Source organism: Lonchura striata, chromosome 21, assembly GCF_050655825.1.
Source record: "Lonchura striata isolate lonStrDom1 chromosome 21, ASM5065582v1, whole genome shotgun sequence".
Classification (NCBI taxonomy): Eukaryota; Metazoa; Chordata; class Aves; order Passeriformes; family Estrildidae; genus Lonchura; species Lonchura striata.
Genome location: NC_140723.1, coordinates 7762601 through 7779406, shown reverse-complemented (window position 1 = coordinate 7779406; position 16806 = coordinate 7762601). Strand labels below are relative to the sequence as shown.

The following is a 16806-nucleotide window of genomic DNA, read 5'->3' as shown; positions in this document are numbered from 1 at the left end:
CTGGGACGGGATCCGGGAGTTCCATGGGGATGGGATTCCCTGGGGATGGGATCCCAGGGGTTCCACGGGGCCGGGATTCCCGGGGTTCCATGGGGCCAGGATTCCCAGGATTCCCGGGATCGGGGCTCACCTGGCGCGTCGCGGCGCTGCAGGAAGGTGACGCGGCGCAGCACGGCCATGCGCGTGCGCTCCAGCCCGTCCTTGGTGCCGCTGCGCGCCGCCCGCATCAGCTGCGACACCTGCAACGGCACCGCGCCGTCGGCGCAGGGATCCCACGGATCCACGAGGGATCCGCGCGGGGATCCCAGGGATCCACGCGGGATCCACGCGGGGATCCCAGGGATCACACAGGGATCCACGCAGGGATCACAGGGAGCAGCGCAGGGAGCAGCGCAGGGATCAGCGCAGGGATCGCAGGGATCCATGCAGGGAACCACGCAGGGATCCCAGGGAGCAGCGCAGGGATCACAGGGACCCACACAGGGATCCATGCAGGGATCCCAGGGAGCCATGCAGGGAGCAGCACAGGGAACCACGCAGGGATCCCAGGGATCCGCGCAGGGATCCGTGCAGGGAGCAGCACAGGGATCCCAGGGAGCAGCACAGGGATCACAGGGATCCATGCTGGGATGACAGGAATCAAGGGATCACAGGGATCAGTGCAGGGATCCATGCCGGGATGACAGGAATCAAGGGATCACAGGGATCAGCACAGGGATCAGCACACGGATCACTGCAGGGATCCATGCCGGGATCCCAGGGAGCATCACCAGGATCTCAGGGAGCACGGGGATCACAAGGATCAGTGGGACCATCACTGGGATCCCAGGGATCAGCACCGGGATCATCACCGGGATCTCAGGGATCATCACTGGGATCAGCACCGGGATCTCAGGGATCAGCACCAGGATCTTGGGGATCAGCACCGGGATCTTGGGGATCAGCACCGGGATCTCAGGGATCATCACCGGGATCCCAGGGATCATCCACGGGATCTCAGGGATCATCGCCGGGATCATCCACAGGATCTCAGGGATCTTCACCAGGATCTCAGGGATCATCACTGGGATCTCGGCTCCAGGCCGCCCCAGGAGCCGTCCCGGCTCCAGCCCCTCCGGAAGATCCCTGGAGCGCCATTCCCTGTTTTCCCCGCAGCTGGGAGCAGCAGGGACCCGGCCAGAGCTCGGGATCCCCCGGATCCCTCGGGATCCTCCCGTGGATGCGCGGCGCCGGAGCGGGATCGGGCGGGATCGGGCAGCGCAGCCGAGCGGGAGCGGCTCCGGCATTCCCGAGCCGGGCTGGGACTCGTGGGGCGGGAAAGGGGATCGGCCTTTCCTGCCCCAATCCTGGCATTTCTACCCCAAATCCCAGAGTTTCACCCCAAATCCCAGAGTTTCACCCCAAATCCCAGAGTTTCACCCCAAATCCTGGCATTTCTACCCCAAATCCCAGAGTTTCACCCCAAATCCCAGAGTTTCACCCCAAATCCCAGAGTTTCACCCCAAATCCCGGGCTTCTGCCCCAAATCCCAGAGTTCTCCCCCAATTCCTGTCATTTCCACCCCAAATCCCACAGCTCTACCCCAATTCCTGGCAGTTCTACTCCAAATCCCAAAATTCTCCCCAAATCCCAAAATTCTCCCCAAATCCCAGAGTTTCTAACCCAAATCCCAGAGTTTCATCCCAAATCCTGGCATTTCTAATCCAAATCCCAGAGTTCTCCCCAAATCCCAGAGTTTCTACTCCAAATCCCAGAGCTCTACCCCAATTCCTGGCATTTCTACCCCAAATCCCAGAGATTCACTCCAAATCCTGGCATTTCCAATCCAAATACCAGAGTTTCACCCCAAATCCCAATTTTTCACCCCAAATCCCAGAGTTTCACCCCAAATCCCAGTTTTTCACCCCAAATCCCAGAGTTTCACCCCAAATCCCAGAGTTTCACCCCAAATCCCAGAGTTTCACCCCAAATCCCAGTTTTTCACCCCAAATCCCAGAGTTCTCCCCCAAATCCCAGAGTTTCACCCCAAATCCCAGAGTTTCTATTCCAAATCCCAGACTTTCACCTCAAATCCTGGCATTTCCAATCCAAATCCCAGAGTTTCACCCCAAATCCCAGTTTTTCACCCCAAATCCCAGAGTTCTCCCCCAAATCCTGGCATTTCTACCCCAAATCCCAGAGTTTCTATTCCAAATCCCAGACTTTCACCTCAAATCCTGGCATTTCTAATCCAAATCCCAGAGTTTCACCCCAAATCCTGACATTTCTACCCCAAATCCCAGTTTTTCACCCCAAATCCCAGACTTTCACCTCAAATCCTGGCATTTCCACCCCAAATCCCAGAGTTTCACCTCAAATCCTGACATTTCCACCCCAAATCCCAGAGTTTCACCCCAAATCCTGACATTTCCACCCCAAATCCCAGAGTTTCACCTCAAATCCTGACATTTCTACCCCAAATCCCAGAGTTTCACCCCAAATCCCAGAGTTCTCCCCCAAATCCTGGCATTTCTACCCCAAATCTGAGTTTAGTTCTACCCCAAATAATATCGGCCAGGATGGGATGGGGTGGGAAAGGCTTTGCCCTGAGGTTCCACAATTCCCAAAATTCTCCTTCCAGAATTCCTTCCTTTCCTCCTGAATTCCTTCCCGAATTCCTGAATTCCTTCCCGAATTCCTGAATTCCTTCCTGAATTCTTGAATTCCTTCCTGAACTCCTGAATTCTTTCCCTCCTGAATTCCTTCCCGAATTCCTGAATTCCTTCCTGAATTCCTGAATTCTTGAATTCCTTCCTGAACTCCTGATTTCTTCCTGAATTCCTGCCTGAATTCCTGAATTCTTTCCTTTGTGAATTCCTTCCTGAACTCCTGATGTTCTTCCTGAATTCTTTCCTGAATTCCTTCCCCAATTCCTGAATTCCTGGATTCCTTCCTGAATTCCTGAATTCCTTCCCCAATTCCTGAATTCCTTCCTTTGTGAATTCCCTCCTGAACTCCTGATTTCTTCCTGAATTCCTGAATTCCTTCCTGAATTCCTGGATTCCTTCCCAAATTCCTGAATTATTTTGTGAATTCCTTCCTGAACTCCTGATTTCTTCCTGAATTCTTGAATTCCTTCCTGAATTCCTTCCTGAATTCCTGAATTCTTTCCTTTGTGAATTCCTTCCTGAACTCCTGATTTCTTCTTGAATTCTTTGCTGAATTCCTGAACTCCTTCCCCAATTCCTGAATTCCTTCCTTTGTGAATTCCCTCCTGAACTCCTGATTTCTTCCTGAATTCCTGAATTCCTTTGTGAATTCCTTCCTGAACTCTTGATTTCTTCCTGAATTCCTGAATTCCTTCCCCAATTCCTGAATTCCTTCCTCTGTGAATTCCCTCCTGAACTCCTGAATTTCTTCCTGAATTCCTTCCTGAATTCCTGAATTCCTTCCTTTGTGAATTCCTTCCTGAACTCCTGAATTCCTTCCTGAACTCCTGAATTTCTTCCTGAACTCCTGAATTCCTTCCGGAACTCCTGATTCCTTCCTGAATTCCTGGATTCCTTCCTGAATTCCTTCCTCTGTGAATTCCCTCCTGAATTCCTGGATTCCTTCCTGAATTCCTGGATTCCTTCCTCTGTGAATTCCTTCCTGAATTCCTGGATTCCTTAATTCCTTCCCCAATTCCTGAATTCCTTCCTTTGTGAATTCCCTCCTGAACTCCTGAATTTCTTCCTGAATTCCTTCCTGAATTCCTGAATTCCTTCCTTTGTGAATTCCTTCCTGAACTCCTGAATTTCTTCCTGAATTCCTAAATTCCTTCCTTTGTGAATTCCCTCCTGAACTCCTGAATTCCTTCCTGAACTCCTGATTCCTTCCTGAATTCCTGAATTCCTTCCGGAATTCCTGAACTCCTTCCTTTGTGAATTCCTTCCTGAATTCCTGATTTCTTCCTGAATTCTTGAATTCCTTCCTGAATTCCTGAATTCCTTCCTCTGTGAATTCCCTCCTGAACTCCTGAATTCCTTCCTGAACTCCTGGATTCCTTCCTCTGTGAATTCCCTCCTGAATTCCTGGATTCCTTCCTGAATCCCCGACTCCCGGAATTCCGAAGGCAGCCCCGGGAGCGGCTCCTCAGCAGCTCCAGGCCGATTTCCTGCGACAGGAACGGGACGGGATCCATTCCACCAGGGGAATTCCATTCCCCCCAGGCCGGGAATGTTGGGAATTCTGGGAATTTCGGGACGGGAGCGGTACCTTCCAATCGGATTTGTGCTTCAGCTCCTGCATCTCCTTCCCCCCAACTCTCAGAGCCAGGAGCTCCCGCTTAGTCCTGGCGCATTTTTCCTTGAGTTTATGGAAGTCTGGAGAGAGCTGAGCCCCAAGCAAAGCGGGAGAGCAGCAGAGCGGAAATCCCGGGAAGCAGCAAATGCAAAAAAACAGGAGAGATCATCCCAAAGGAGCAGGGAACAGCAGCAGCAGCCCGGAATTCCGCCTGGGAGCAGGCAGGAAAGGCTCAGGAACGGCGGGAATCATCCCAAAAATCCTGGAATTCCAGCTGGGATGGAGCAGGGAGCGCAGGAGAAGGGAAAGGCAGGGAGGAATCATCCCAAAAATCCTGGAATTCTGGCTGGGATGGAGCAGGGAATGCAGGAGAAGGGAAAGGCAGGGAGAAATCATCCCAAGAATCCTGGAATTCTGGCTGGGATGGAGCAGGGAATGCAGGAGAAGGGAAAGGCAGGGAGAAATCATCCCAAGAATCCTGGAATTCCGGCTGGGATGGAGCAGGGAATGGCAGGGAGAGGCTCAAAAACAGGAGGAATCATCCCAGAATTCCAGCTGGGATGCAGCAGGGAATGCAGAAGGGAAAGGCAGGGAGAAATCATCCCAAAAATCCTGGAATTCTGGCTGGGATGGAGCAGGGAATGCAGGAGAAGGGAAAGGCAGGGAGAGCCCAAAAGCAGGAGAAATCATCCCAAAAATCCTGGAATTCTGGCTGGGAGCAGGCAGGGAGTGCAGGAGAAGGGAAAGGCAGGGAGAAATCATCCCAAAAATCCTGGAATTCCAGCTGGGATGGAGCAGGGAATGGCAGGGAGAGGTTCAAAAACAGGAGGAATCATCCCAGAAATCCCAAAATTCCAGTTGGGAGTGAGAAGGCAGTGCAGGAGCAGCAGGGAAAGGCTCAAAAACAGGAGAAATCATCCCAGAATTCCAGCTGGGATGCAGCAGGGAGTGCAGGAGAAGGGAAATGCAGGGAGAAATCATCCCAAAAATCCTGGAATTCTGGCTGGGAGCAGGCAGGGAGTGCAGCAGGAGCAGGGAAAGGCAGGGAGAAATCATCCCAAAAATCCTGGAATTCTGGCTGGGATGGAGCAGGGAGTGCAGCAGGAGCAGGGAAAGGCAGGGAGAGGCTCCAGCAGGAGGAAAACGAAAAGGGAAAGGAGGAAACGGGAAAGAAAATTCCAGGGAAAACGCAGCAGCATCGGCAGGATGCTCCGGTGCCTCCACGCAGGAGAATCCCGGGAAAAGCCAGGGATGAGGATTCCAAAGGGAGGGATGAGGATTCCAAGCAGGGATGGATGAGGATTCCAAGCAGGGATGGATGAGGATTCCAAGGAGGATGGATGAGGATTCCAAAGGGAGGGATGAGGATTCCAAGGAGGGAGGGATGAGGATTCCAAACAGGGATGGATGAGGATTCCAAGGAGGGATGGATGAGGATTCCAAAGGGAGGGATGAGGATTCCAAGGAGGGATGAGGATTCCAAGGAGGATGGATGAGGATTCCAAGCAGGGATGGATGAGGATTCCAAGGAGGATGGATGAGGATTCCAAGGAGGAGGGATGAGGATTCCAAGGAGGATGGATGAGGATTCCAAGCAGGGATGGATGAGGATTCCAAGCAGGGAGGGATGAGGATTCCAAGCAGGGAGGGATGAGGATTCCAAGCAGGGATGGATGAGGATTCCAAGCAGGGATGGATGAGGATTCCAAGCAGGGATGGATGAGGATTCCAAGGAGGATGGATGAGGATTCCAAGCAGGGATGGATGAGGATTCCAAAGGGATGGATGAGGATTCCAAGCAGGGATGGATGAGGATTCCAAGGAGGATGGATGAGGATTCCAAGCAGGGATGGATGAGGATTCCAAAGGGATGGATGAGGATTCCAAGCAGGGATGGATGAGGATTCCAAGCAGGCTTTTAGGAGGATGAGGATTCCTCGTACGGGTACCTTGGGCTGGAACGCCGCGCGGAGCTTGGCCGGCTCCGCGTCCCGCCGGCATTCCGGCCGGGATTCCTCTCCGGACTCGCCCTCGCTGTAGCTCTCGAACTCGCTGGAGCTCCAGCCCAGCTCCTGGCCCAGGCGCGTCCCCTCGCCGCGCTGCACCTCGGCGTAGAGCAGCGCCGCGCCTGCGCCCGGCGGGAACATCCCATCCTGATCCTGATCCTGATCCTGATCCTGATCCTATCCCATCCCATCCCATCCTGATCCCATCCTGATCCTGATCCTGATCCTGATCCCATCCTGATCCTGATCCTGATCCTGATCCCATCCTGATCCTGATCCCATCCTGATCCTGATCCCATCCTGATCCTGATCCCATCCCGATCCCATCCTGATCCCATCCCATCCTGATCCCATCCCATCCTGATCCTGATCCCATCCCATCCTGATCCCATCCTGATCCCATCCCGATCCTGATCCTGATCCCATCCTGATCCCATCCTGATCCCATCCTGATCCTGATCCCATCCCGATCCTGATCCCATCCTGATCCCATCCCATCCTGATCCCATCCTGATCCCATCCCATCCTGATCCTGATCCCATCCCATCCTGATCCCATCCCATCCCATCCTGATCCTGATCCTGATCCCATCCTGATCCCATCCTGATCCCATCCTGATCCTGATCCCATCCTGATCCTGATCCCATCCCGATCCCATCCTGATCCCATCCCATCCCATCCCGATCCTGATCCTGATCCCATCCCATCCTGATCCCATCCTGATCCTGATCCCATCCTGATCCCGATCCCATCCCCATCCCATCCCATCCCATCCTGATCCCATCCCATCCTGATCCCATCCCGATCCCATCCCGATCCCATCCCATCCCATCCTGATCCCATCCTGATCCCATCCTGATCCCATCCTGATCCTGATCCCATCCCATCCTGATCCCATCCCATCCTCATCCCATCCTGATCCCATCCCATCCTCATCCCATCCTGATCCCATCCCATCCTCATCCCATCCTCATCCCATCCTGATCCTGATCCCATCCCATCCCATCCCGATCCCGATCCTGATCCCATCCCATTCCCATCCCATCCTGATCCCATCCCGATCCCATCCCGATCCCATCCCATCCTGATCCTGATCCCATCCCATCCCGATCCCATCCCATCCCGATCCCATCCCGATCCCATCCCATCCCGATCCCATCCCATCCCATCCCATCCCGATCCCATCCCGGCTCCCATCCCGATCCCGATCCCATTCCTGCTCCAGCCCCATTCCCACTCCCATCCCGGTCCCGCTCCTATCCCGGTCCCAATCCCATCCCGTTCCCATTCCTGCTCCATCCCGTTCCCGCTCCAGCCCTGTTCCCACTCCGTTCCCATTCCCACTCCAGCCCCATTCCCATTCCCACTCTGATCCTGTTCCCGCTCCGTTCCCATTCCCGTTTCAGCCCTGTTCCTGCTCCGATCCCATTCCCGCTCCATCCCCGTTCCCATTCCTGCTCCAATCTCCACTCCATTCCCACTCCTCATCCATTCCCACTCCACCCCCATTCCACCCCCATTCCATCTCCATTCCATCCCCATTCCATCCCCATTCCATTCCCATTCCATCCCCATTCCATTCCCATTCCCGCTCCATCCCCTGCTCCCAAGCCATGGCAGTTCTGGGCTGTGATTGCCGGAAGGGAGCTGGGAGACGCCGGGATGCAGGGATGGATCCAGGGGGATGGATTGATCCCCTGGGAGAGGAAAAGAGGGAAGGGAAGGGAAGGGAAGGGAAGGGAAGGGAAGGGAAGGGAAGGGAAGGGAAGGGAAGGGAAGGGAAGGGAAGGGAAGGGAAGGGAAGGGAAGGGAAGGGAAGGGAAGGGAAGGGAAGGGAAGGGAAGGGAAGGGAAGGGAAGGGAAGGGAAGGGAAGGGAAATATTGGGAAGGGAAATATTGGGAATTGGGGGATCCTAGTGCAGAACTCCAGAATTCCCATTCTCCGGAACCCTCGGGGTCCTGCAGCTCCTCTGGGAGCAGCTCTGTCCCTCCAGATCCCGGGATTTCCCCGGTTATTCCCACCCACTTCCTCCTGGAGGACAGGACTCTGCTTCTTGATGGAAAATGGGATGGGGGGCCCGGAAAACCGGGAAGAGGCGCCTCCCTTATAGAAAATGGGATTGTGGGGCCTGGAAAAACGGGAAGAGGTGATTCCTGCTAGGAAATGGGATTGTGGGGCCTGGAAAAATGGGAAGAGGTGATTCCTGCTAGGAAATGGGATTGTGGGGCCTGGAAAAATGGGAAGAGGTGATTCCTGCTAGGAAATGGGATTGTGGGGCCTGGAAAAATGGGAAGAGGTGATTCCTGCTAGGAAATGGGATGGGGGGCCTGGAAAAATGGGAAGAGGTGATTCCTGCTAGGAAATGGGATTGTGGGGCCTGGAAAAATGGGAAGAGGTGATTCCTGCTAGGAAATGGGATTGTGGGGCCTGGAAAAATGGGAAGAGGCGGCTCCCAGCTGGAAAAGCTGGAAAAGCTGGAAAAGCTGGAAAAGCTGGAAAAGCTGGAAAAGCTGGAAAAGCGCTCCCGTACCATCCTGGTGCACATCCAGGCCCTCGCAGGGAACGTCGTCGTAGATGACCTCGTCCCCCACCTCCGGGAAGGAGAAACGCTCCCCTGGAAAACCGGGATGGGGATGGGGATCAGCAGCCCAGGATCCCGGCGGGAAGCGGAAACGTTCCCGGAGCCTTCCCGGCTTTTCCCACCTCGGCAGATGCTCTCCCTCTTCCAGGTGCGGGCGTGGATCTGGGAATCTCCTCCGGCCTCGCCGTTGCTCACCTGCGGCAGGATCCTGCGGGAGCATTCCAGGGAAAAATCCCTCGGGATCGAGCGCAAATCCCCCGGGATCGGGGGCTCCCAAAGCTCCCACCCGCTGTCGCCCCCGTTCCCACGTCGGGACAAAATAAGGAATTGTTTGTAAGGAATTTCCCCCCCTGATCTGCTCCTCGGGATCACAGGATTCAGGGTGAGCCCAGATTTTTAGGGATGTCCCACCAGGATGCTCAGGGATGATGGGAAAGATCCCAAAATCCCGGAGCTCTCCTGCTTGGAGCTCGCTGAAGTGCAAAGAAGTTGGGGGAAACTGAGGCACGGCAGCAGCTGTGCCACCAAACGGAGGGGACGGATCCCAAAAATCCCACCAGAACCCCTGGAATTCCCACCAAAACCTCGGGAAGCCCACCAGAATGCCAGGAAACTCCCTGAAATCCCGCCAGAATTCCCGAATTCCCTGGAAATCCCATTAAACGCCCCAAATCCCACCAGAATTCCCAAATTCCCTGGAAATCCCACGGAACGCCCCAAATCCCGCCAGAATTCCCAAATTCCCTGGAAATCCCATTAAACACCCCAAATCCCGCCAGAATTCCCGAATTCCCTGGAAATCCCATTAAACACCCCAAATCCCGCCAGAATTCCCAAATTCCCTGGAAATCCCATTAAACACCCCAAATCCCGCCAGAATTCCCGAATTCCCTGGAAATCCCATTAAACACCCCAAATCCCGCCAGAATTCCCAAATTCCCTGGAAATCCCATTAAACACCCCAAATCCCGCCAGAATTCCCGAATTCCCTGGAAATCCCACGGAACGCCCCAAATCCCGCCAGAATTCCCGAATTCCCTGGAAATCCCATTAAACGCCCCAAATCCCGCCAGAATTCCCGAATTCCCTGGAAATCCCATTAAACGCCCCAAATCCCACCAGAATTCCCGAATTCCCTGGAAATCCCATTAAACGCCCCAAATCCCGCCAGAATTCCCGAATTCCCTGGAAATCCCACGGAACGCCCCAAATCCCACCAGAATTCCCGAATTCCCTGGAAATCCCATTAAACGCCCCAAATCCCACCAGAATTCCCGAATTCCCTGGAAATCCCACGGAACGCCCCAAATCCCGCCAGAATTCCCGAATTCCCTGGAAATCCCACGGAACGCCCCAAATCCCGCCAGAATTCCCGAATTCCCTGGAAATCCCACGGAACGCCCCAAATCCCGCCAGAATTCCCGAATTCCCTGGAAATCCCATTAAACGCCCCAAATCCCACTCACCCTTCCTTGGTCTCTGGCTCCGGCCCCTCTGTGAGGAAGGAAATCAGAGAAACGGCGTCGGCACCCCCGGGAATACCGGGAATACCGGGAATTCCGCACTGGGAATACCGGGAATTCCGCACCGGGAACGAGCGGGAATCCCACACCGGGAATTCCCACACCGGAACCAAGCGGGAATTCCCACACCTGGAATTCCACACCCAGAATGAGGGGGAATTCCACCCCAAGGAATTCCACAGGGGGAATGAGCAGGAATTCCACACCAGGAATTCCACACAGGAATGAGCGGGAATTCCACACCCAGAACGAGCAGGAAATTCCACATGGAGAACAAGTGGGAATTCCCACACCAGGAACGAGCAGGAATTCCCTGGAATTCCACACCCAGAATGAGCGGGAATTCTTCATGGGGAACAGAGTGGGAATTCCACACTGGGAATGAGCAGGAATTTCCACATCAGGAAGGAGCGGGAATTCCCACACCTGGAATTCCACATGGGGAACGAGCTGGAATTCCACACCCAGAATGAGCGGGAATTCCACACTGGGAACAAGTGGGAATTCCCACACCTGGAATTCCACATGGGGAATGAGCTGGAATTCCACACCCAGAACAAGTGGGGATTCCACACCAGGAACAAGCGGGAATTCCACCCAGAATGAGCAGGAATTCCACACTCGGAACATGCAGGAATTCCATACAGGGAACAGAGTGGGAATTCCACACTGGAACAAGCGGGAATTTCCACATCGGGAATTCCACAGGGTGAATGAGCAGGAATTCCACACTGGGAATTCCACACGGGAACGAGCAGGAATTCCACATCGGGAATTCCACACCCAGAACGAGTGGGAATTCCATACAGGGAACAGAGTGGGAATTCCACACCTGGAATTCCACATGGGGAACGAGCTGGAATTCCACACCCGGAATGAGCGGGAATTCCACACCCAGAATGATCGGGAATTCCATACAGGGAACAGAGTGGGAATTCCACACTGGGAATTCCACATGGGGAACGAGCTGGAATTTCACACCCAGAACGAGTGGGGATTCCACACCGGAAAATGTGGGAATTCCATACCCAGAATGAGCAGGAATCCCACACCGGAAAATGTGGGAATTCCATACCCAGAATGAGCAGGAATCCCACACCCAGAACGAGCGGGAATTCCATACAGGGAACAGAGTGGGAATTCCATCCTGGGAATTCCACATAGGGAATGAGCGGGAATTTCCACACCAGGAATTCCACATGGGGAAGGAGTGGGAATTCCATTCTGGGAATTCCACATAGGGAATGAGCGGGAATTTCCACACCAGGAATTCCACATGGGGAAGGAGCGGGAATTTCCACACCAGGAATTCCACATGGGGAAGGAGCGGGAATTTCCACACCAGGAATTCCACATGGGGAAGGAGCGAGAATTCCCACACCAGGAATTCCACATGGGGAAGGAGCGGGAATTTCCACACCAGGAATTCCACATGGGGAATGAGCAGGAATTTCCACATGGGGAAGGAGCTGGAATTCCATCCTGGGAATTCCACCCGGGAACGAGCGGAACTCCCCTCACCAGAGCTGGGCGGGCGCCGGCGGCGCGGAGGCGCCTGGAGAGCGACGTCGGCTCCGGGATCGGCTCCGGGATCGGCTCCGGGATCGGCTCCGGGATCGGCTCCGGGATCGGGGCAGGGATCGGCTCCGGGATCAGGGCAGGGATCGGCTCCGGGATCGGCTCCGGGATCGGGGCAGGGATCGGCTCCGGGATCGGCTCCGGGATCGGCTCCGGGATCGGCTCCGGGATCGGGGCAGGGATCGGCTCCGGGATCGGCTCCGGGATCGGCTCCGGGATCGGCTCCAGGATCGGGGCAGGGATCGGCTCCCGAATCCGAGTCCTCTTCCTCCTCCTCCTCCTCCTCCTCCTCCTCCTCCTCCTCCTCCTCGCTGTCCTCGAAGCCGAAGGCCCGGCCCAGCTCCTCCATCCCCGCGGGGCCGGCGGGATCCGGGGCAGATCCTGAGCGGGAACGGGCACGGAAAACACGGAATGGGCATGGGAGAGTGGGGAAAAAAGGGATGGGGGAAAAAGGGGGATGGGGGGAAAAGAGGATGGAAAAGGGAAAAGGAAGAGGATGGAAAAGGGAAAAGAAAGGGGATGGAAAAGGGAAAAGAAAGGGGATGGAAAAGGGAAAAGGAAGAGGATGGAAAAGGGAAAAGAAAGGGGATGGAAAAGGGGAAAGAAAGGGGATGGAAAAGGGGAAAAAAGAGGATGGAAAAGGGAAAAGAAAGGGGACGGAAAAGGGAAAAGAAAGGGGATGGAAAAGGGAAAAGAAAGGGGATGGAAAAGGGAAAAGAAAGGGGATGGAAAAGGGAAAAGAAAGGGGATGGAAAAGGGGGAAAAAGGGGATGGAAAAGGGGAAAAAAGAGGATGGAAAAGGGAAAAGAAAGGGGACGGAAAAGGGGAAAAAAGGGACAGGGGAAAAAAATGGGATGGGGGAAAAAAAAGGGGATGGAGAGGGAAAAGGGGGATGGAGAAACCAGGGAAGGGGGATGGAGGAGAAGAGAGGGATTGTCACCAAGGAGTCGGGAATGACATGGATTCTGGGCCAGGAGTTAAGGGGCCCAAATCCCTGTTTTTATGGAACCTCAAATCCCTGTTTTTATGGAACCCCAAATCCCTGTTTTTATCAAAACCCCAAATCCCTGTTTTTATCAAAACCCCAAATCCCTGTTTTTATGGATCCCCAAATCCCTGTTTTTATCAAAACCCCAAATCCCTGCTTTTATCAAAACCCCAAATCCCTGTTTTTATCAAAACCCCAAATCCCTGTTTTTATGGATCCCCAAATCCCTGTTTTTATGGGACCCCAAATCCCTGTTTTTATGGATCCCCAAATCCCTGTTTTTATGGATCCCCAAATCCCTGCTTTTATCAAAACCCCAAATCCCTGTTTTTATCAAAACCCCAAATCCCTGTTTTTATGGAACCCCAAATCCCTGTTTTTATGGGAACCCCAAATCCCTGTTTTTCTGGAACCCCAAATCCCTGTTTTTATGGGACCCCAAATCCCTGTTTTTATGGGAACCCCAAATCCCTGTTTTTCTGGAACCCCAAATCCCTGCTTTTATCAAAACCCCAAATCCCTGTTTTTATCAAAACCCCAAATCCCTGTTTTTATGGAACCCCAAATCCCTGTTTTTATGGATCCCCAAATCCCTGTTTTTATGGAACCCCAAATCCCTGTTTTTATGGGACCCCAAATCCCTGTTTTTATGGATCCCCAAATCCCTGTTTTTATGGAACCCCAAATCCCTGTTTTTATGGGACCCCAAATCCCTGTTTTTATGGAACCCCAAATCCCTGTTTTTCTGGAACCCCAAATCCCTGTTTTTATGGAACCCCAATCCCTGTTTTTATGGAACCCCAAATCCCTGTTTTTATGGAACCCCAATCCCTGTTTTTATCAAAACCCCAAATCCCTGTTTTTATGGAACCCCAATCCCTGTTTTTATCAAAACCCCAAATCCCTGTTTTTCTGGAACCCCAAATCCCTGTTTTTATCAAAACCCCAAATCCCTGTTTTTCTGGAACCCCAAATCCCTGTTTTTATCAAAACCCCAAATCCCTGTTTTTATGGAACCCCAAATCCCTGTTTTTCTGGGATCCCCAAATCCCTGTTTTTATGGAACCCCAAATCCCTGTTTTTATCAAAACCCCAAATCCCTGTTTTTATGGATCCCCAAATCCCTGTTTTTATGGAACCCCTCCTTTCACACCCTGGTGCACCTGACTGGTCAATCAATTAATCACATTTTTCACCTGAGTGATTAATTAAGGAGACACCCCTGGGGCAAACACCTAACGAGGAAACGAGCTCATTAAAAATTCCACCCAGGCAGCTCAGCACGGCTGCAAACAAACAAACAAACAAACCCCACCTGCACTTTTTCACCATTTTTGATCAAATTCCACCTGAACATTTTCACCATTTTTTATCAAACCCCACCTGGACTTTTTCACCATTTTTTATCAAATTCCACCTGAACATTTTCACCATTTTTTATCAAACCCCACCTGGACTTTTTCACCATTTTTTATCAAATTCCACCTGAACATTTTCACCATTTTTTATCAAACCCCACCTGGACTTTTTCACCATTTTTTATCAAATTCCACCTGGACTTTTTCACCATTTTTTATCAAACCCCACCTGAACATTTTCACCATTTTTTATCAAACTCCACCTGCACATTTTCACCATTTTTTATCAAATTCCACCTGCACATTTTTTACCATTTCCTTATCAGACTCCACCCACAGATTTTTCACCATTTTTTATCAAACTCCACCCGCAGATTTTTCACCATTTCCTTTTCCTTCCTCCTCTCTGGCTCCCCAAAACTTCCCGGATCAATCCCTGGGAAATCTTTCCCGGATCAATCCCTGGGAAATCTTTCCCGGATCAATCCCTGGGAAATCTTTCCCGGATCAATCCCTGGGAAATCTTTCCCGGATCAATCCCTGGGAAATCTTTCCCGGATCAATCCCTGGGAAATCTTTCCCGGATCAATCCCTGGGAAATCTTTCCCGGATCAATCCCTGGGAAATCTTTCCCGGATCGATCGCTGGGAAATCTTTCCCGGATCAATCCCTGGGAAATCTTTCCCGGATCAATCCTGGGAAATCTTTCCTGGATCAATCCCTGGGAAATCTTTCCTGGATCAATCCTGGGAAATCTTTCCCGGATCAATCCCTGGGAAATCTTTCCCGGATCAATCCCTGGGAAATCTTTCCCGGATCAATCCTGGGAAATCTTTCCTGGCTCTCCCTCACCCGCCACATCCCAGGGGAGGGAAAGGACCCAGAGAACCTGGAGACAGCAGGGAAGAACAGGGAATAACAGGGAAACAGGGAATTACATCGGGAATTGGGAAACAGGGAAATGGGGAATTGGGGAATCAGAGAAATACATCGGGAATTGGGGAACAGGGAAATAGGGAAATAGGGAATCAGGGAAATCGGGAATTGGGGAATCAGAGAAATAGGGAATTGGGGAACAGGGAAATGGGGAACAGGGAAACGGGGAATTGGGGACAGGGAAATACATCGGGAATGAGGGAACAGGGAAATAGGGAATTGGGGAACAGGGAAATGGGGAATTGGGGAATCAGAGTTATAGGGAATCAGGGAAATAGGGAATCAGGGAACAGGGAAATAGGGAACCAGGGAATCAGAGAAATAGGGAATCAGAGATATAGGGAATCAGGGAACAATGGAAATACAAAATCAGGGAAATAGGGAATCAGGGAACAGGGAAATAGGAAATTGGGAATCAGGGAAATAGGGAATTGGGGAACAGGGAAATAGGGAATTGGGGAATCAGAGATATAGGGAACAAGGGAATAGGGAATCAGGGAACAGGGAAATAGGGAATTGGGGAATCAGAGAAATAGGGAATCAGGGAACAGGGAAATGGGGAATTGGGGAACAGGGAAATAGGGAATTGGGGAACAGGGAAATGGGGAATCAGGGAAAAAGGAACCAGGGCCAGGGAACGGGAGCAGCACCCCCAGCCCCCAGGATCCAAGAGCCCTCCTCCGTGTTTTCCCAATCCCAAAAGGTTCCAGCTGGGATATCCCCAGGCCTCTCTCCTTCCCAAAATTCCCCAAATCCCCCAAAATTCCCAAATTCCCGAGGCTGACAGTACCTACTGCGGGTGGGGGGGGCGAGGCCATGGCGGGGGGGCTCAGCTGCTCCAGGAGCGTTCCTGCAGAAAACAGGGAATAAAGGGTTGGGAATGGGGAGAAAAGGGTGGGAAAGGGGGAAAAAGGGTCGGAAAAGGGTTGGGAAAAAGGACTGGAAAAGGGGGAAAAACAGTTGGAAAAAAGAGCTGGGAAAAGGGGAAGAAGGGTTGGAAAAGGCTTGAGAAAAAGGATTGGGAAAAGGGAAAAAGGGTTGGGAAAAAGGGTTGGAAAAAAGGGAAAAAAGGATTGGGAAAGGGGGAAAAAGGGTTGGAAAAAGGGTAAAAAGGATTGGAAAAAGGGAAAAAGGGTTGGGAAAGGGGGAAAAAGGATTGGGAAAGGGGGGGAAAGGGTTTAAAAAGGGTTGGGAAAAAGGGTTGGGAAAAAGGGTTGGAAAAAGGGTTGGAAAAAGGGAAAAAAGGATTGGAAGAAGGGAAAAAGGGTTGGGAAAGGGGGAAAAAGGGTTGGGAAAGGGAGAAAAAGGGTTGGAAAAGGGAAAAAGGGTTGGGAAAGGGTTGGGAAAGGGGGAAAAAGGGTTGGGAAAGGGGGGAAAAGGGTTTAAAAAGGGTTGGGAAAAAGGGTTGGGAAAAAGGGTTGGAAAAAGGGAAAAAGGGTTGGGAAAGGGGGAAAAAGGGTTGGGAAAGGGAAAAGGGATTGGAAAAAAGGAAAAAAGGATTGGGAAAGGGGAAAAAAGGGTTGGAAAAGGGAAAAAAGGGTTGGAAAAAGGGTTGGAAAAAGGGGAAAAAAG

At 52.3% G+C, this 16806-nt stretch overlaps 1 protein-coding gene across 7 annotated transcripts in view; it reads right to left on the bottom strand.

The window, feature by feature from the left end:
• ARHGEF10L (Rho guanine nucleotide exchange factor 10 like) overlaps positions 1 to 14434 on the bottom strand; it is a 55686-nt gene extending 41252 nt beyond the window's left edge. The window contains exons 1-8 of one of the 7 annotated variants that reach the window (XM_085559000.1): positions 14137 to 14434; positions 11896 to 12333; positions 10318 to 10345; positions 8974 to 9059; positions 8801 to 8884; positions 6213 to 6391; positions 4237 to 4353; positions 131 to 239 (exon numbers count right to left, since the gene is read on the bottom strand). In XM_085559000.1, coding sequence (XP_085415126.1) covers positions 131 to 239; positions 4237 to 4353; positions 6213 to 6391; positions 8801 to 8884; positions 8974 to 9059; positions 10318 to 10345; positions 11896 to 12333; positions 14137 to 14272 — 1177 coding nt within the window. In that variant the 5' untranslated portion in view covers positions 14273 to 14434. The remainder of the gene's footprint in view (positions 1 to 130; positions 240 to 4236; positions 4354 to 6212; positions 6392 to 8800; positions 8885 to 8973; positions 9060 to 10317; positions 10346 to 11895; positions 12334 to 14136) is intronic. The other 6 variants (XM_085559005.1, XM_085559006.1, XM_085559002.1 and 3 more) reach the window with 6 other exon arrangements.
• Positions 14435 to 16806: the final 2372 nt, after the last annotated feature.